Source organism: Poromitra crassiceps, assembly GCF_964638095.1.
Source record: "Poromitra crassiceps genome assembly, chromosome: 10".
Classification (NCBI taxonomy): Eukaryota; Metazoa; Chordata; class Actinopteri; order Beryciformes; family Melamphaidae; genus Poromitra; species Poromitra crassiceps.
Genome location: NC_139631.1, coordinates 21,832,435 through 21,852,572, shown reverse-complemented (window position 1 = coordinate 21,852,572; position 20,138 = coordinate 21,832,435). Strand labels below are relative to the sequence as shown.

The 20,138-nt window shown below is 44.8% G+C and overlaps 2 protein-coding genes across 2 annotated transcripts; both read left to right on the top strand.

Moving 5' to 3' along the window:
• Window positions 1-4,895: 4,895 nt before the first annotated feature.
• Window positions 4,896-10,867, top strand: riok2 (RIO kinase 2 (yeast)). Its single transcript, XM_083643910.1, has 10 exons — window positions 4,896-5,044; window positions 5,831-5,969; window positions 6,061-6,177; window positions 6,499-6,674; window positions 6,842-6,930; window positions 8,600-8,791; window positions 8,899-8,991; window positions 9,197-9,616; window positions 9,834-9,933; window positions 10,361-10,867. The coding sequence occupies exons 1-10, from the start codon at window positions 4,979-4,981 to the stop codon at window positions 10,520-10,522; spliced, it is 1,554 nt and encodes a 517-aa protein (XP_083500036.1). The 5' UTR covers window positions 4,896-4,978; the 3' UTR covers window positions 10,523-10,867.
• A 1,543-nt stretch (window positions 10,868-12,410) lies between these two features.
• On the top strand, window positions 12,411-18,467 carry LOC310784316 (protein limb expression 1 homolog; the record flags this gene model as incomplete). The annotated part of the gene is made up of 6 exons (XM_083645333.1): window positions 12,411-12,495; window positions 14,408-14,613; window positions 15,707-15,847; window positions 15,935-16,030; window positions 17,794-17,871; window positions 17,994-18,467. 6 exons carry the CDS (start codon window positions 12,411-12,413, stop codon window positions 18,465-18,467), a joined length of 1,080 nt encoding a protein of 359 aa, XP_083501459.1.
• Window positions 18,468-20,138: the final 1,671 nt, after the last annotated feature.

Here is a 20,138-nt window from a genome sequence, read left to right as displayed (position 1 = left end):
TTGTTGTTGTTGGTGGTGGTGGTGTGGTTTTGGTTTTGTTTTCCCAAACAGTGAAGCTGTAGTATCCATTCTAACTCCCTGCAGTTCAGCAGGATATGACATGCTACAGCATGGCTTGAGAGCAGAGGTGAGTTGGTAACATTTGGCTGAATCCTGCACAGTCAAGGGTTCAAGACCTTCAGCCTGGATCTTAGTTGCTTCAGCCCAGTTTTAAATGGGGATTTTAGTGTGGTACTATACATAAAGTAGGGTATGGAATGGATGCAAATGAACTGTTTACCATCCAGGACACACCTGACGGAGGTGTCAACACACGCAGGCCGGCAGCACACATGTTCCGTTCCATGTCACACGCAAGTGACACAGCAGGCAGACAGCCGTGCTGAGAGGTCATAAACACAGGAAAACACCCATGATGCAGTGCAGAGTGTGAACACAGGAAAACACTTTTTTTTAAGGGATGCATTTATTTTTTATTTATTTTGAAAACATCACATTTTACATTTTCAAACAGGGGAGTAAAAATATACATACACATATAGATTCACAGTTGTAGAATTTGTGTACATACATATTTAAACATCTGCTTAGTAAAAAGAAAAGTAAACAGAAACACTAAACAAAAAACATTTGAGGGGTTGACAGTGCAACAGAATGTAAACTTAACATTTAGAGCAATTAGATGAACAAAGTATGATGCAGTGCAGAGTGTGAACACAGGAAATCACCCATGATGCAGTGCAGAGTGTTGAAAACAAACACAGGCTGCTCTTGGCTACTCTGCACAGCCAGCAGAACACCTACAGACACTACATGAATGACTCACACCCAGCTCATTTTCTTACCGGTATATGTACTGTACCCTCCAGGCTGATAACATTCTAATGTTTTGGAATAAATTAATTATGAGCACAATAAAGTTGTGCCATATGCTCAGGGAGCCAACTGAACTCTAAGGTCTTAAAAGTAATGTTACAATTATAAAGGACAGTAAAACACCCCTACTTAATTTGTGCACATAAATGTAACACACACACACACACACACACACACACACACACACACACACACACAGTGCATGCCTGGCTTCTCTTGGACACAGCCACTTGCTGAACCGCAGAATGTTAAATAAACTGATGGAGGAATTCCACTGAGTCAACACAGCCTGGAAGCGGAGCGCTGTGTGTGTGTGTGTGTGTGTGTGTGTGTGTGGTGTGTGTGCATGTGTGTGTGTGCATGTGTGTGTGTGAGCAGAACAGAGCTGTGTCTGTCACAGGGCAGTCTGGGGTAAACACACACACTCACTCTGTTTAGAACCTACCTGCCCATGGAATGCACAGAATCCAGCTGCTATGGCAACAGAACCCTGCAGTAAATCTCTCAGTTTAACACCCTGCCTCCCTCTCCTTCTCTCTCTCTCTCTCCTCCCATCTCTCCCTCCCTCTCTCTGACCTGACCTTCAAGTTCCAGACTTTGACAGCACATGTAAACAGCTGACACAAATAGTGATAGAAGGATGATACCATTTTAAAAGTTGTTCCTGTAGTGTAGACTCTACAGTGTGGACAACCATTTGTAGACAGGGTGGGGGTGGGTTGTTGGGAAGGACCACACCACCACCACCACCACCACCACCAGACCGCCCTTTAATTGGCTCCCCCAGTGTGTGATTGATCACTGGATATTCCACAGCTCATCAAGATGTCTATTTCACCCATTTTGCTCCCATAATGTGTCCTTTTTCAGATTTGACCAAATGTGATGGCAAACTCATATTTTACCACTAGGTGGTAGTAAATAGCTACTGTCTTCTACATGATGCTACTGTAACAAAGATGCTAAAGATAATTAATTGCAGATTTTTTTTATGAGTACTTTCTTGGTGTGTTTGAGTTTAAGATACAATATGAAAGAACATTTTCTATAACAAATAAATGTTTTATTTTTATTTGCTAAATAAATCCACAAATGCAAATTGAATAATCCCTTTCTTCCCCCTTATATTTTACTTATATTATATAGGCCATATATGCAAATTATATATATATATATATATATATATATATATATATATATATATATATATATATATATATATATATATATATAAAATCATCTTTATTGTAAAAGATAGGGAGGGCTTAGCCCTGCTAGCCCATTTATACCAGCAGTCCCCCCTGATTCTAAATATAGCTGAATCACTTGGTTTGACTAAGTAAAACAATTTTTATAAGCATTTTACAAGATGTAGATGGAAAAATGTCATTGTCAATCGCTTGGATTTCACTGTTCCATGCCTGTGTGTCTCGCAAAATTCCACCACATATAACATGGAAGAGGGCGTGACTTCTGGCACTCTATTGACTTGAGCCATGTCTACTGGCATCCCCGTAAATTACAAAACATACAGTCAAGTAAAATGTATTTATGAAAATGTATGTAAAATGTATTTATGAAGCACATTTACAAAGTTCTTCCTACTTTTCCCTCTTTTTCTTCTGCTTCCACCCGGCACACTTGTGGATGGTGTGGGTATGCTGTAACTGCAGGTCGCCCAGTCTTTCCTCCAGCTTCTCGGTGGAGTCCCGACTGTCCTCGTAGTCCCGGAGCAGGACAGTGTTGCCCAGAAGTCCACTCTCCTGCTTCAGCCTCTGGTTGTCTCTGTTGAGGCCGTTGCGGCGTTGCTTGATGTTGATCAGCTCCTGCTTCACCGTGGCCATGTCAACGTCCAACTCGGCCAGCTGGACTCGCTTGACCTGGCACTCCGTCTGGGTCCAGTGCAGCTTCTCCTTCACATGTGCTAAGACCTCCACAGTGCTGGTTCTCTTCCCCGTAGTGCCGGTTTTAGTCTCCATAGTGCTGGCTTTCTTCTTGCGCAGATAAGGGTTAGGCTTCTTCTCTGCCTGCAGTCTCCCGGCCTGCTCGAGCTCGTCGGCGGGCTCCTCCTTGGCACGGACTTCGGCTTCCAACTTGTCCACCTTGTTCTTCAGCTTGATGTGCTCTAGACGAAGTCGGCGCAGCTCATGGTGCCTGAGCTGCTCCGATGCCAGCATGGCCTCCACCTTGGCCTGAGCCTTCTGTTTACCAAGGCGTCGGCTCAACAGCGTCACGGCCACGTCCTGCTTCAGCTCCACCAGGGCACGCCACTCACTGTCCACCTGGGCCTGCTTCTCTTCAGTCTGTAATCTCTGCTCTTCCTCTTGCTGCCGAGCTGCCTCCTCCTCTCTGGCATGTTGCTGCTTCAGGTCGGCCAGGACGTCCATTAAGTTCTCGTAGCGCTGCTCCTGCTCCCGGTCTGATCCGGGTGCCTCCTTCTCCGGTTGGCCATCTTCCATCATCTTCTTGCGGAGGTACGGGAGCAGCTTCATCTGCAGCTGGCTCCTGCGCTGGAGGAGTCTCTCATGGTTTGCCTGAGCCTGGTGGAGAACTGTGTATTCTTCTCTTGTCATGTTTTCGCCGTCTGGAGAAGCTGCAGTGGCTCCCTCTTCTTCAGGTCTCTCCTCTTCCTCCCTCACAGGGCTGGTGGTCTCTCTCACAGGGGTGGCGGTTTCACTCTCAGAGCTGGGGGTCTCTCTCACAGGGCAGGGGGTCTCTCTCTCGGAGCTGGGGGTCTCTCTCACAGGGCAGGGGGTCTCTCTCTCGGAGCTGGGGGTCTCTCTCACAGGGCTGGGGATCTCTCTCACAGGGCTGGTGGTCTCTCTCACAGGGCTGGCGGTCTCTCTCACAGGGCTGATGACGGTCTCTCTCAAAGGGCTGGTGGTCTCTCTCTTGGGGCTGGGGGTCTCTCTCTTGGGGCTAGCGGTCTCTCTCACAGGGCTGGCAGTCTCTCTCACAGGGCTGGTGGTCTCTCTCTTGGGGCTGGGGGTCACTCTCTTGGGACTGGGGGTCTCTCTCTTGGGGCTGGTGGTCTCTCTCACAGGGCTTGGGGTCTCTCTCACAGGGCTGGTTGTCGCTCCCATAGGGCTGGTGGTCTGTCCCTCTGGCCTGTTGGTCTCGCTCTCAGGGCTTTCCATATCCAACCCTAACCCTGTCTTGCCTGTTAGCTCAGGCAAGCTAACATTGCCTGAGGAAGACCTACGTGGTTGAAACGCGTTGCGTTTTGTCTGCCCGTATAACTTTGAAGATATATTCTGATTTGTAACTGCCTGTACACAGATATATTACTTCGCATTAAATATTGCTATATAAAAATACTCCTAGTAGCTCCACCGTTTTTCCATTCAAATTACCCACACATCTCCAATTGTATTCTATATTCCAGTGTGTCCAGTTCAAGTCAAGGATCACTTTAAACCACAGTTTTATCCCAATCAATACTATAGGATGGATATAGGTTACTAGTGGAGAGAGTGAAACCTATGACCACAAAATAGCCAGTCTTTCTAATCAACTAGGCTAGCTCAGTGGTTCTCAACGTCATTGGGGTCCTTGAGGTGGTCCCCAGCAAATTGATGAATTGTCAAACTTCGCCATTATTTCATTTAAAAGAAATTAACAATTAGAGAATGAAGAAGAATGACTGTTTTGGTCATACTTTCACTCTGTTATCATCTCACAATAAAGACAGTCACGGACGTCGGGACAAAATCATATCAAATGGGGGTCCGTGGCAAAAACGTGGAGCCATGGTTGCTTGAGAATCACTCCGAATCACTACTACTATGATTGAGTGAAATAACCATAAAAGTGATATATTTACCCTATCAAGTTAAGTACGACTGGCTCACTTGTCCAAATCCTGCGCTTCTGTGAACAGCAGTTAGCATTGTTCAGGTTGTCGTGGAAACAAGAAACACTCGTTCTATCCGGGTTACCATGATGTCAGGCGATACTTCCGTGACGCTACTTCCGTTTAGTCCACGCTGCTTCCGTCTTGCGCTGCTCCACTGCTTGGACATGTGTTGACGTTGTTGACTAAGGTCGGAATGTGGACAAAATATTGATCATTACAGTTGACGATAAGTGTTTGTGTGGAAATATGGGGAAGCTAAATGTTGTGGTTTTGAGGTATTTATCTCGAGATGACTTCCGCGTCCTGACGGCGGTAAGTAACGGACTTTGACCGAGTTAGCCCATGCTAACGTTACCTACAGGATGCAGTACTGTACACACATCAAGCTAACTAGCTAGCTAGCTGTCTGTCACTGACATCACCAAGCTCTGTCACACAAAATGCTGTTTTCCATCGTTTGCCTTTGCAGCTGCTAAAGTAGAGTTACCTAATTTTAACATTTTAGGAGACAGAACTGAATAAAGCAGAGAGAATTTTGCTAAAAGTTGTTGCGGGGGTCTCAGACAAAGAGCTTTACCTTTCACATGATGAGGATGAAGTGGGACAGGTTAGAAATAGACGATGCTGAGAGAGGATGAGGCGCGGCGGCATCAGAGCTGACGATGAGCAAGCGGGACACAATCACAAAGGATGCGCCTAACGCTAAATGTGGAGCCCTTTGGGCCAGAAGCATCTGCATCTCCATGTTTTCATCTGCATTTTCACATGAACCAAGAACTATTGCCGTTTCCATCGGGACGTTCGACAAAAAATGAATACATCGAATTTTTGAAAAACATTTTACTGCAACATGTTTATTTTTCTTTCATCCAAGAGACTTGAATAATATACAAACAATTAAAATACTAACCTGTCGGGTCTCAGGAGGATAAGGAGTGAGAGGTGAGGGCTTTAAATACTTTGATAGCAGATGGACCTATGTCACTGCCAGGGGGCCTGAATACCTACTCCTGTGGTGATGTTCAGTAGCTCTCTCCTATTTGAATGCTGTCTGTGACAGTCAACTGTGGGATTAAAGGTGTGTTTCCCCTCGCCCAGGTTGAGATGGGAATGAAGAACCATGAGATTGTTCCAGTTAGTCTTCTGTCCTCTATTGCTAGCCTCAAACACGGGGGGTGCAATAAGATCCTCAGGGAGCTTGTGAAGCACAAACTCGTGGCCTATGAACGATCCAAAGGTAAGAAAACACATAATGACCTCAGATTAAGCTGGTAGAGATGGTACATGTTGTTCAAAGTTCTAATGCAGCATGCGTTTGTTGATTTCAGCGGTGCAGGGCTACAGGCTGAACTATGGAGGATATGACTACCTGGCCCTGAAGACCATGTGTTCCAGAGAAGTGCTGCTTTCTGTTGGCAACCAGATGGGTGTTGGAAAGGAGTCAGGTAAAAAAAAAACATCACATGCTCATGCATTGCTTACACATACACAGGCATTTTGTTACAATTGGACTGTTGTAGTTTGAAGATATGATGCTGTGCAAGGTGCTTAGCCCCCAATGATCCAGCAGCACTGAAATGCTGTGTGTGTGTGTGTGTGTGTGTGTGTGTGTGTGTGTGTGTGTGTGTGTGTGTGTGTGTGTGTGTGTGTGTGTGTGTGTGTGTGTGTGTGTCCTCTCCCCTGTAACTAACCCTAAACTGTTGTAAATAATATGGCTGTCAATGCATTTCAGTACACCCATACTTGTTTGTGTCCACCTCCTGTAGATATTTACATTGTGGCAAGTCCAGAAGGGGAGCAGTACGCTCTGAAGCTTCACAGATTGGGGCGAACCTCCTTCAGGAACCTGAAGAACAAGAGAGATTACCACAAACACAGGAAGAACATGTCCTGGCTCTACCTCTCTCGTCTCTCTGCCATGAAGGAGTTTGCCTACATGAAGGTATGAAGTGAATCAGTCACAGGCACTAAGCTGCTGGTCTTGTGACACAAGGAGGCAGCATACCGTAGTTATCTGAAATGAATGGGAAATGTCTTCTATGGTCCATAAGATATAGGAAGCAATTTCTGTGTGCCGAATGTTTAGTGTCATCTCCTTTCTCCTTCCAGGCATTGTATGAGCGAGGCTTTCCCGTTCCCAAGCCTGTGGACTATAACAGACATGCTGTAGTGATGGAACTCATCAATGGATATCCACTGTATGTAACAAAACCTTCGTTCCTGCTTGCTTTTGTACATTCTTTCCTCTGTATTTCTCAGTAATCAAACCCTTCTCTCAAAGGAGTTCTATGCATTACTCTTCTCGCTGTCCAGCCTCCCCTCCCTTCCGTGAGAGGAGTCTGGCTGCACGGAAACAGGCTGCTGGCATAAGCCCTCCCCTGCTCTACAGCTGCTCTCCCATTGGAGGCGTCGGTTTCAGAGGCTGCTGGATTTCCGCTCCCCGCTTAAGAATCTCTGTCATTGGCTCCGACCATGTCAATCAGAGTGGCTTCCGCTCCCTCCTCCCTGTGTTTCACTGTAAATAGTCCCCTGCCGCCGCAGTGAAAACAACAACACTAACTAGCTAGCAAGCTAACGGCAGAAACCTATACGCTAGCTTGTGGCTACACGCTGAAAATGGCAAGTTGAATTGTTGGAAACTATTTTCCAAGGGCACTGCCGCTAAGCGCCGCCCATCGCAATTCCACAATGGTGACTAGAGATGAGCGGATGAGCTTTTATGCCATCCTAATCCACGTGTATGCATGAACTGTCCGCCCGCCATAAATCCGCGCAAATTATTTCATACTATTTATAGATCCGCGCCCGCCATGCACCCGACGCTATATAGAGACACTGCGTAACACGTCATCATTCAGAAACCACGCCCAAGACGGGGGAAAACAGAAAGCCCCCCTCCAATCCTGGCGTTCTCCTATGTCACGTGCATGGTTGCGTGTTGCAGAAAAAGATCGTATATACGGAAGAGGAACACTCCAACTTACTTCCTTGACAGCTAGATCCACATTTTTCTTCTCGCCAATTCTCAATGGCTTCATTGTTTTGCTCAGGAGTACAAAAAAACTTTAACTGGCGATTTTTTGTCTGCGCAGCCCACCACACAACAGCTTTTAGATATGTTTAATTCAAGGAAAATGACGCTGGTGTGTGGAAATGAACGGAGCCTTTCCCCCGTGATGGGCGTGGCCTATTTCATGCAGTGTCTCTATAAATGCTATAAAAGGAGCGAACTTACGGTTTCTGCTGCCGTTGGTGCGATCGCTGCAGTCCAAGACTCCAAATAAACTTCCATGCTGTATTATGTCCAGTGCACCACTTGCCCTCATGTAGTTTACACGGCTAACGCTATAGCTTTAAGTTTAGCTTACTTGATTGCCTCATTGTATGGGAAAATACGAACGCGTCTTCTCTTCAAACACGTCTTCAGCGGAGATTCCTTTTTGAGGGTGACGTCATTGACCATATATGGACGAAAAGTGGAGAGCACATGGCTGATTGTTTGGTTTACGGCCGTGGGTCCTTTGGGGATCTACAATAGGCGACTAAGAATGTGCCTGATGAAAAATGTAGCTTAAAATACGTTCATAGACTAGAGAACGTAATTAATATTATTTTTCCTCATTAATGGTACATTGTTTCAACCGCCCGCAACCCATCCGCTATTAATCAGAATGTTTATTTTTATGATCTGGCCCGCCCGCGGGGCGCGATGTCCGCGGTCAGCGCGGTTATAACTGCGGCCCGTGCATCACTAATGGTGACCATCGCCGCCAGACTCCTCTCACGGAAGGGAGGGGAGGCTGGCCAGCGAGACTAATACATTAGTAGTTCCTGGTATAATATATGTATGCTGCTTTTCCTATTCAGATGCCAGGTGCGTGAGCTGCAGGATCCGCCAGAGCTGTACAATGAGATCATGGAGCTTGTAGTCAAACTGGCCAATCACGGCCTGATTCATGGAGACTTTAACGAGTTCAACCTTATGTTGGACGACCAGGACCACGTGACCATGATTGACTTCCCTCAGATGGTGTCCACCTCGCACCTCAACGCTGAATGGTCAGTTTCTGTCCCATAAAGTTACAAGTTAAGTTAAATGACTAATTCACAAATAGAACAAAAGCTTGACTTCGAAATCTGTTGCTGTTATCGAACTTTTTTTCTAGGTATTTTGACCGAGATGTCAAATGTGTCCGAGATTTCTTTGCCAAACAATACAATTACGAGAGTGAGCTCTACCCAACCTTCAAAGACATCAGGTGACTGCATGTAATTATTTTTCAATTGCAAGGTTCTAAAGTGCAACCATTTTGGTGCACTGTCTTGTAATTGGCTCAAATTCAATTCATCCTGAATTGTCTTGCTTCCCTCCATTTATTTAACAGAGTGGGTGGGAAATGAATAGGAGTGATTCAATTTGTTACCATGGCAATAATCTTTTGTTGTCACTGCATATTCCTATAGGCGCTCTTGCTCTCTAGATGTGGAAATCTCAGCCAGCGGCTTCACCAAAGATCTGGAGAGAGATGCTGCCTTGCTACACCCGGCCGGACCTGAGGAAGATGGAGATGAGGATGAAGAGGAAGTAGCGAGAGAAGAGGAAGAAGAGGAGGAGGACGAGAGCGTGGACATGGAGGAATACAAACAAGCCATGCTGGAGCTGGACGGCCTGAAAGTCAGCGAGCCGCATGCAGACACACAGGATGAGGGGGGAGAGAATGACATGAGGGAAGAACAGAAAGAGACCGAGACGTCACCGATGGCTGCAAGTGATGAAGAGGGAGAGGGAGAGAGGGACCAACAGGAAGAGGTGAAGGAAGCAGAGGATGTTTGCCCAGAGCTGGTAGAACTTTCTGCCTCCAACAGAGAGTTCAAACCCTTCAGGTAAAGAGAATTGTAGACACTGTTTGATAGTCTTCTTACAGTCTCCCTTACATTGTCTGATGGTACCTTTTTCCTTTGAACATCAACATACAGTCCTTTGTGTCAAGTTAAGCAGGCTTGTTAAAAGCAAATGCATAAGAAACATCTATGTGCTTTGTTGTAAAGTGTCGCACAATGCCAATTCATTTTGCATGTTGTTTTTTTCTTTCTCCTGCAGAGACTCAGACAGCCTTCTACAAATGGCAGAACACAGGAGGAGGAGAACAGACAGCGAAGCCACTGTGGGCAGCATAGGGAGCTGCTCTACCATACCAACAGTTAGTACATCTTACACACAGACACACTCACACATGCATGTGGTTATATGAACTAGAACAGAGCGCGCTCCTTTCTAGCCTACCGTGCCTTGTCCTGTAATACTAATATAATAACATAGAGACATACTCTTTACTGGTTTGATCTCTTGGAAAATTGACTGCCTGGAAATGTCAACAGGCAACGTAGCATCCCTATTACACTTCTTTTAGGCAAACCTTACTATTGCCTGTAGTTGTACTTGTTGCCAAAGAGCTTTCACATGGCTGAAAGAATGTGACAGGTGACCTATCATCAAAAGCAGAGGCAGTGGACATGCTTACGTCATGTGTGGACATGCAGTGGACATGCTTACGTAAGCCTCGTGCGGCTCTTGTAGATGGAGTGTTTGTATCTGACCTGATGTCTCTGTGATTGTGTGTCCTGCAGGAGGTCATCCGTCAGAAGGTACGGAGGCAGCTGACTAAGGAGCAGAAGGCTGCCCAGAGGAGACGTCTGCAGAAAGGAGAGGCCAACCTGGTGACCGAAGCCAAGAGAGAGAACCAAATTAACATCAAGTCCAGCATGGATACCGCCTCCTTTTGGGGATAAATGGGACTACAGGGAAGAAACACCCAAGTGGAGACGGGGAGTGTACGTCCACAGGGGCTTTGTCTACTCGGTTCCTATGTTCCTTCATCTGAAGTGGTGTAAACACATGATGGTTCATGGAAACGGTAAAATCTCAGAGAGCATGTGTTCAACACTCTTGTGTACTGTTGTGGGGAAATGCAGGTGAGATGAAGGACACAGCTGAATCAATGTAGACTGTGCATTCCTCTACATGCCTCTTTACTCAGACAACCCCCACACTGTCTGTTTGAACTGCCATGCTGAACGTGCTTTATAATGCATTATAACTACTACTCATCCTAATCAGGCTGAATGATTGACAATAAAGCCATTTTAAACATTAATATCATGTCATCTCACTATAGTCCATTTAAAAGAATTGGATTGCACTCAACGCTGAGGATAAATGCACATGCAAGCATTCTGTTTGTCTGCAAATTGAAATCAAACCTTGCAAAAATCCTCGCTGTCGACTAGGAGGCCATTCTTTTTGAATAGATGTTCTATGTAAAGATCACACCCTGCTTACAATCTCGCTACATCAAATAGAAACAGTGTAAGTGTTGCTATTTTTGTATTCTCCCAACTTCATTGTAGGTCAGTAGTATAATGCTGACAGATTATGACTGATGTGCGTGTCGATTTAACATTCAAATAGAATGCAAGTTGCTAGAGCGCCTTTCTTTATGCTAAACTCCTGTGGTTCAAAGGTCCTCCGACTGTTGGACAGGTTGAATGGATCCCCGCGTCCGCCCTCTCAGCAGCCAATCAACTCAATAGAGTCACCCCGAGACGAACACAAACACATGTGGGAACATGCATGCTCCAGGACACACCAATGCGTCAGACAGGAAAAGGTGCAGGAAATAGACGCTCATGGCCATTTGCTCTGTCTGATTGACACGCACACACAGACAAAGCGAGGCACGCATGACACGCAATAGAAGAGGACTCGGGGAGCTAAGAAACCACTCCTCTCTGTATATAGTTCATTAATGTGTAAGAAGCTTTCAGAGACCGGGGGGGATTCAGAGCTGAACAATGGCCATTCATATGAAGAGGGTGAATGGACCCCTCAGACCCCGGCCTCAGTGGGCTCAGACTTGTGTGTGAAGTCAAAAGTATCCCTCCATCCCACCCAGCCCCCCCAACCATACTCTCTCACCCCAGACTCAGACATGGGATACTGGGCAGCATTGTGCTGGGAACTAGATGTTGGGCGGTGTTTCATGTGAAACCAGCTCCATTCTTCACATCATAGATTGGACTTATGACACCTACCCACACTGCCATCTCCCTCTTCTTCAGATGCTATGTATACACACACACACACACACACACACATACACATATATATATATACTGTATATATATGTGTGTATATATATGTATTATATATTGTGCTGTTCTATGGTTCAACTTGGCAACTTTGCACAGGTCTGAAACGCTCCGACTCTTGAGGGATTAGCCAGCTGCACAGCCCAAGGGGAGGGGCTCAGCATTCCAGTGCTGGACCTGTGTGTGTGTGTGTGTGCAGAAAGAGTGAGGGGCCCTCTGAGCTAATTGGCAGTGTGGGTGACAAAGGTGGTCTGCTTCAGAGGAGAAACCCTGGTGAGATGTTCACACAAGAGGAGGAGGAGGGGAGAGAGGGAGTTTGGGAGGTGGAGAAAGGGAGAGTGAAGGGGGCATTAGGACTTTGGGCTGGTTCCTGACGGTGTTCCCGCCCTGATGATGGAGGCTCTCTTAGGGTCATGTGTGGGCTGCAGCAGCTCATTTTGATCAAGCATGTGTGAGCTGAATTGGACAAGTGTGTGAGAGAAGCAGACTGAGCGTGTTTGAGGCGACGCTGCCGGGACCGAGCGCCTGGATGAGGATGAGCAGAGTGAAAATTGCGGACAGCGTCATGATGTCACACCTGTCACAGAGTGAGATCGACACCGGCCCCAAAGACCGTGAGTAACTGAGAAACAATACGTAAATACAAAATGCAAGAGGGAATAGACACATTTCTTTATGTTTTAATATCAGAATGAAATTGTTACACGTAAAAGAGTCTAGTTCTTACAGTTGTATTTTCTGCTACCCTGACATTCAAGCTTTGTAAAAGATTATTCTTTACAAACACAAGTAGGCTAAGCCACTGTAGATGAATAGTAACAGGTTTATTCAATCTGCACGTTGGGAGCCAAGGAACTCAAAATCTAGATGGTTATACTTTAGGCTTGTAGTGTTGAATATTCATGATGTTACTGTAATACAGATAGAATATATAAATACATCTAAAAAGTACAAGTTCATATGAATGAACAAGACTGAACAACCAATGATAATAGTTATGTTACTTTAAGGAGCTGTGTAATGATCCCCTTCTTTCTAAGTTATTTTGCCAAGGTCACTCAGTGTTATCTATGTGATTTGGGCATTTGCATATTCCAAGCTCACAGTTGTGTGTGTCATATAATGGTGAAGCAGATTCACTATTGTTGCGTTTTAGGCACTTACGCTGTAAATATGGGTCAAAGGTTACATATTGAGTGAGCATGATAAATGTTGCTATTTCTTCCTCAACACCACACTCTTTTCTTGTTACGTTGGCCCTTCCAGATAGTATGAACCCAGTGTCAGTCAAGTTCGACTGACCTGCAGTGCATTGTTTTGCACACACGAGGGACACAGGAAGCGTCTAAACCTTTCTCAGGGTGAGAAAGCACTCTGGAGCTGAGCGCACCATGTTGATCATACACCGTGTTATGTTTGAGAAATGCTGATGTGTGCAGCCTCAGGACCAGGGACAGGGTGGCTCCCTACACAAACCATTTCTACCTAAATACACCCTGTCTGGGAATGTTGACTTCACAAAAAAAGAGGGTGGTTTCACATAGATGAATATATAGACATTCACCCACAAACACTGAAACTTAAACCTGCAAGTCCAATTTTCTGTGGACGGAGAATGAAAAAAGAAAGAAAATGTTTTCACTTCTGGCAGTGGTTATTATATCAACAGGTTTCAAATTCATCACAAGTGATTCAAGTGAAACAAGACTGATCAACAGGCTGTGCTTCAGATAAATGAATCAACGTAGGCCTACATTCAAACAGTGTGTTCTTCATGCCATGATTATGACACTTCTCAGATCTGTCTGGCTCTCTTGTTATAGTTTTAATATCAAGACCTCCTGTTCTGTTTTCAGGGTCTCCCCACTGTCGTGGAATTTCAAAATCTTATTTCCCAGGCCTGGAAAGTCATGGAATTGGTAGAATTTGGTTCAAATCAATACCAGGAATTATTACTACACTGGACAAATAGGACACACCTCTTTATATTGGATTTTAGATTAGATTGGATTCTTCTTGTATTTAATATTCATATTGTATTTCAATTGGCTACATGCACAACTTCTTTACTTCCTGAAATTAGTACAGCTTCTTTATTTCCTGTCCTACACTATTGGATGAACTGATGAATCAGGTGTGCCTGATCATTGTTGTGACTGCAGCACACCTGACATTAATCACTTCATCCAATAGTGATGACAGGAAATAAAGAAGCTGTACTAATTTCAGGAAGTAGTGGAGTTGTGCATGTAGCCCATAGCTTCCATGTAATGTGATGCAGTAACTCTAAAGCCCTAAAATCCAATATAACGAGGTGTATCCTATTTGTCCAGTGCAGTAATAATTTCTAGCATTGATTCAGAGTCACCGCCTCACATGGAAATTCTATGAGTCATGGAGATGTTTTGAAATTTTATCCATGAAAATGTTCATCAAATTTGGTCATCAACGCTTTCATCACTGTCATTCCTCAACCCTTCCTTTTCAGTGTTTTGATATCCACGTGTCCTTATTGTGTCTGTGCAGTGAATGTTGTGGCCATGCTCCATCATTTCTGGGAGCAGAAGCAGGTGAGGCGGTTGAATGGATCCTCCAGTGAGTCAGATGGCTCTGTTAGGGATTCAGCCAGCCAATCAGAGAGCCTGCTCCTGTATGAGTCTGCCCCTTCCCCCGGTCCCCCGTACGTCTGCTATGTCACCCTACCTGGAGGAAGCTGCTTTGGAAACTATAAGGTATTGTCACTAACAGACAACCCCCGTCTTGGTGCATCTGCTACCTTCAAGTGCTGTCAGAAATATTGTAATTATGACATGAGCACACATGAATTGATTGATTGATTGATTGATTGCCTTTATTTACCCAGGGAAGCCTCTTGAGAGCAAGCCCTCATTTTCAAGAGTGCCCTGCTACAAAAGTACATATACAAAAAGTTTCAGACAAACAGGACAAGTGACCCTAAACAGTGGTAAACAACTGGAAAAGTCAGAATATTCTAATACCCAATCTGCCAACATGTGTTTAGAGAGGCTATGGGTATTGTGTAATTAACTGTTGGTAGCAATTAGGTATTATTATTATATATGATGTTTGGCTTTCTCTGTAAATAATTAGTATTGTTGTTTTGTATCTGCACTTTGTTTTTCCACTTTGTATTTTCCACTTTTCCAATTTTAGTTGTCAAAATTTCTGTTTTTATTAAATTAATTCAAATATTAATTCCATGCCTAATGAGCATGTTCCCCTCTTCATTCTGCTGCTGCAGCACAAAGTAACTATGTCACTAAAATAAAAACAAACAGCCACCAAAGAAATTAAATTATAAAATACTTTTTTTTATTAAAGGTCACGTTTTCTGACCAAAAGCATTTGAATGCGGGTCAAGTTATGTTACGACATTTCTCACTCCGAATTAGGAGCATGTGAAAAGGCTGTGCAACAGGAATGAACACACACACACATTTCTAAGTTTGCTTTATATTGATTTTGTTCAGCTTGGATCCCATGATATGCTTTTCAATGGGTTCATTGTGACCCGCACAGCACCCTCTAGCTAGCTCATAGCAGGCGTTTGATTGGTTATCTGTGACTGCCTCTAATGTCTTAATCTGATTGGATTTGTGATCCCATGATCAGCTCTTGTGAACTCCCTCAGAAGTGTCAAATCAAACTTAACTAACGAGCCGTAGACTCGCATGGCTCTTTCCTCTTTGCCCCCTTTCCTTTTCGCCGTCTCACCTCCATCTCTTGCCCTTCATCTCACCTTCATCTCCTCATCATCACCTCCATCTCCTGCTCCTCCTCTCACCTCCATCTCCTCCTGCTCAGGTGTGTCAGAGCCAGGCGGAGGCCCGCAGGGACGCGGCTCGTGTGGCTCTGATGAACTCCCTGGTGAACGAGCTGCCGGCTCGACGCATCAGCCCTCCGTTTATCTGTCAGAGCCTGCAGCAGGCGGCCACAGACAGCGCTGTGAGTGGCTGTGTTGTTCCTCTCAATATGAATGCTTAGAACAAACCCTGGCCCATGTTGCATTGCTGTGTGGTGTCTGTCGTGCAGGTCTCTGTGGACGATGCGTGTGACTCAAGCACCAGTATAGGAACCTACAGTCTGCTGCTCCACTCCTACAAAGGACGGACCATGATGGAGTTCCAGGTACAACATCATGCTTTGTGTCATTTTGCAAGTGCTCTTTGCCTTGTAGCTGTGCTCTGAAATCATATATGTGGTCATCATATTCTTCAAAGGATTCAGGATTTGCGAGTTGCTTAGTAACAAGGGACATAGAAGGGTCCATTCATAATTGGACCCCCAAATAATGACATTGTTATTGTGTTCCAAAAATTGACGACACTTAAAATCAAACTATTAAGCCAAAGATAAGCAAAGTATATACTTAAAATGCTCCCCAGTGGGTGGCAATTCCACTCTCCAGCTTTATAATTATAAGAAAGCTCTATATTCCTATTCATTCCCATTATTTCTCTGTCAGCACTCAGCATGTGCTGTCAGACCTCTGGCAGGGAGATGTGGTATGAAACACCTAATCATTCTACCTCTATGTAAATAAGCATAGGTCTGCAGACAGAGGGTTATTAGGAGGAGGAAATGGCTTCATTATCATTCCTGCTAAAGCAGGGCTCGTAGCGATGGAGAGGTTCCAAGACCCAACACACACACTTCCATACATACACACACACACACACACACACACACACACACACACACACACACACACACACTCAGATACACACACGTACCACATGCACGCAAGCACACTTAAATGCATGCACACACATACGCTCAAATGTCCACACACTTGCATGCACTGGTATGCAGGTGGTCACACTTAAATATTAATTGTACAGTTTCTGTGCACGTTTACACACTCGCCTACAAATATATAAAATATTAAGAGTTTCATTCCAAAATGCTATATATCCATTTTGAAACAATTTTGCTACCTGAAATTCATTAGGCAATGTTGGCAATTGAAAATTTGAAAAAAATAGAATAATAATCAGGAAATTAACTATTTATAAGAAAAGATGACTCCTAACTCCAATACTAAGCCATAATGTGCTTAACTTTCATGCCAGCTGCAGTCAAAATGAGAGAGTGGGTGTCTCATTTGGAACAAAACTATTCATACAGCATGCATCAATGCAGTAGGCGTCAGACAATTTGATAAACAAAGAGTCAGGATGGAAGAATGGCAAGTGCAAAAACATGTTCCTTTCCTGTTTCCTTCTGCCTGCAGCCCGGGGACAGCTCATCCTTGTTTTGTTTTGTTCTGTCTGTATGTGGGTGTTTTCTTTCAGTTTTAGTTTTTTTTTTTGCTCTTTTGTTTTTGTGAAGCACTTTGTAACTCCGGTATTAATAGGTGCTAAATAAACAAAGCTTCACTTACTTAGAAGTGTAGGGTAGATCGATGCACAGTTGAAAATGGAGTGATGCTGAAATGGACACGTAAACAGTTTAGCAGGTACAGCAGAGACTTCAACCCCGGACAACTAGCGTGTCACATGTTCCAGCTGTGTCTCATTAGGTCAAGCTAAGTTAATCTATAGGCTCCCTCACTGTTTAACACTAATGTCACCAGCTCAAACACACGGCAGCTGTTCACCCACATGGTGCTTTCTCAAATTGTGGGCAAAGCCTACCTGGTAAATGAAGATTTAGAATATAATTTCAAACTTATCATCCACAGTTTGGTTATGGGTTAACAAAGTATTCAGGTAATACATTATCTTTGTCAGATGTACTCACACAATGCTGAGTGTTTGGGTTCACGATCCAAATCATTACTCATGATGTTGCATAAGGCTCTCTCTCCCTCCCTCCCTCTCTCTCTCCCTCCCTCCCTCCCTCTCTCTCTCCCTCCCTCCCTCCCTCTCCCTCCCTCCCTCCCTCTCTAGGAGATGATGACAGTGTTCCAGTTGTTGCACTGGAATGGGACACTGAAGGCTCTGAGGGAAAGGCAGTGCTCTCGACAGGTACAGTTCTTATGATGGGACACATCTCACTTCATTAGATTAGGCTGATCAGACCTTGGTTAGAGCAAATGTTCATATACAATATTGCATTATAACCTAGAATCTATTGCTCTTCCTCTCAGAGTGTGATTGCCTATTACTCTAAACGAGGACTTGATGAGTACATGCGCAGCAGCATGGCTCTGGACTGGCTGGGGCGGGAGCAGAGGTCACCAGGGCGATTGGGGGAGGAGCTCCAGGTGGCGCAGAGGGAGCTGGTGTTGGCCCGACGCCGAGGCACAGAGCTCCGCTTCTACAAGGAGAAAACGGAGATCCTCAGCCTGGCACTGAGCCAGGCATATATGCGCCAAACACACAACCCCCAAGGCCGAGCACCGGGTCACACACACGAGCACGAGCAACATCCTTTACAGGACATATACAGGAGCCAGGATACACTAGGCCAGATAACACCGCCCTGCAGTCCGTCACCAACCCTCCATAAAAACACTAAGCAAACAGTCTGCCTAGCCACTGGCAAACAAAAACAACAGGCCTCCAGCAGTCCTGCACCCTGCCAACAGCAAACCCATGTGCCTTTAGCTGACCCTGAGTAGACTGAGACAGGGGGCTGAGGGCGAAAGACAGGAGGTAGAGGGTGAAAGATGAAAGGTCACTGAAAGTCCTACAGCTGCCACTGGAAATGTGATGTCTGTTATTTGGAAGAAACAACTAGACCAACCAGCTATCCAGAACAATCCAGAAGAATGCTGACCTGCTGTTTGCATGCCAAACTGATAGAGCTGGTGCCAGACGCGTGTGACTGCTGCCTCAGGCGTGTGATGGGTGGATACCACGAGAAAGGGTCGCTTGCAAATGTGACACACAGTTCTTTGAATAATGCCACAAAGCAGCTGGATAATCCATAACATGTAGTTTATACCGGTATGTATCAAATTATTGAGGAAAAGAGTATAGTATATACAGTCACTGCTTGGTCTGGTCAATTCATACTATGATTTAAGGATGAGATCCTCAGCTCTCACTCTATTCTTATTGGTTGGTGAGGTGCAGTGCATGTGAATGTTTTTAAAGGGAAATTGTACTGTTGTAAATAAAAATGCTCTTACTCACCACCTGCGTGCACTCATATTACTGACTGGCATTGGAAATGGTAACGTACTGTATCTTTCAACATTTTATTTATACCATCTTATTTATTACGTTTTTAATGACTGTATGAACTCAAATCTCAATTTATTTATGATAGAATGCAATCACTATTACAATGCAATGTAGACTGCATTCCAGATCCCCTCCTCTCCTAGAAAGAGATACTTTTTTGATCGCTGTGTAACAATGCACTACGATGCTCTGCAATTCCCTGTTTAAGTTGGCGTTTAGTTTGGCCCATGTATCCTCTTCCACAAGAGCAAACCAATAAATAGATTACTCCCTTTGTAGTGCATGAGATGACTCCTCTAACAGGTATGTCATCTTGCCTGAATGTGGGTGTCAGGAATAGGTGTTACAAGATTATGCAATAGGATCTAGAAAATAGATGTGTAGTGTTATGTAGGAATTTGTTTAGGAAGGTATTATTTTCCATTCTGTATTGTTTATTTATGCATACTCCGGTACAGTAGGTGGCGGTATACTATGCACCTTCAAAGTCAAAGATTGCAATCCGCCATTAAAGAAGAAGATAATCTATTTTGAGCTCTCTGGCTCTCCGTAGAGAGGTGGAGTCGTCACGTGATCACACGTTTTGAGAAGAGAGGAGTTCCAGGAGCAAAACAAAACAAATGACAGCTGATCTGTGGGCAGTGTTACTGCCGCATGTCAGGCGCCTGGACGCCATGAAATATAATTTTGACAATGCGACTAACAGTACGGAAATGTTATGACCTCCTGGTGAGTAAAGTAAGTGGAAGACAGACAACGCAACAAGCTAGCGTTAAGTGGTAGAGCGTTAGCTTAGCTAGCTGTGCCAAAGGTCTTCGGTTGTGTTGTTGTGTGACGAGGACGGACTCCTTCGACCTTCGTCAGTTTCGTTTTCCCAGTTTTCTTCACTGGAACATTGTGTCTGGACTGCAGTGCATGTCAGCCATTGCGTTGCGGTAGCCAGTGAGGCTCTCCAACGAGCCCCACATCATTGTTCAGCTCATAGCCATTGACAGTGTTTATCTTGACAACACAGCCAGCCAAGCTGCTTATCTACACCAGTGACTACTTTGCGTTAGTTGTTGTTTGTGTGCCTTCAGTTCATACACGCACTCGCAGTGGAA

Bases quoted from the DNA above. Each gene is read 5' to 3' on its own strand.
- riok2 (XM_083643910.1), top strand. From the start codon at position 4,979: ATGGGGAAGCTAAATGTTGTGGTTTTGAGGTATTTATCTCGAGATGAC. The intron at 6,675-6,841 runs GTATGAAGTGAA...TTCTCCTTCCAG, and splicing joins AGGAGTTTGCCTACATGAAG to GCATTGTATGAGCGAGGCTT. The intron at 8,992-9,196 runs GTGACTGCATGT...ATATTCCTATAG, and splicing joins CCAACCTTCAAAGACATCAG to GCGCTCTTGCTCTCTAGATG.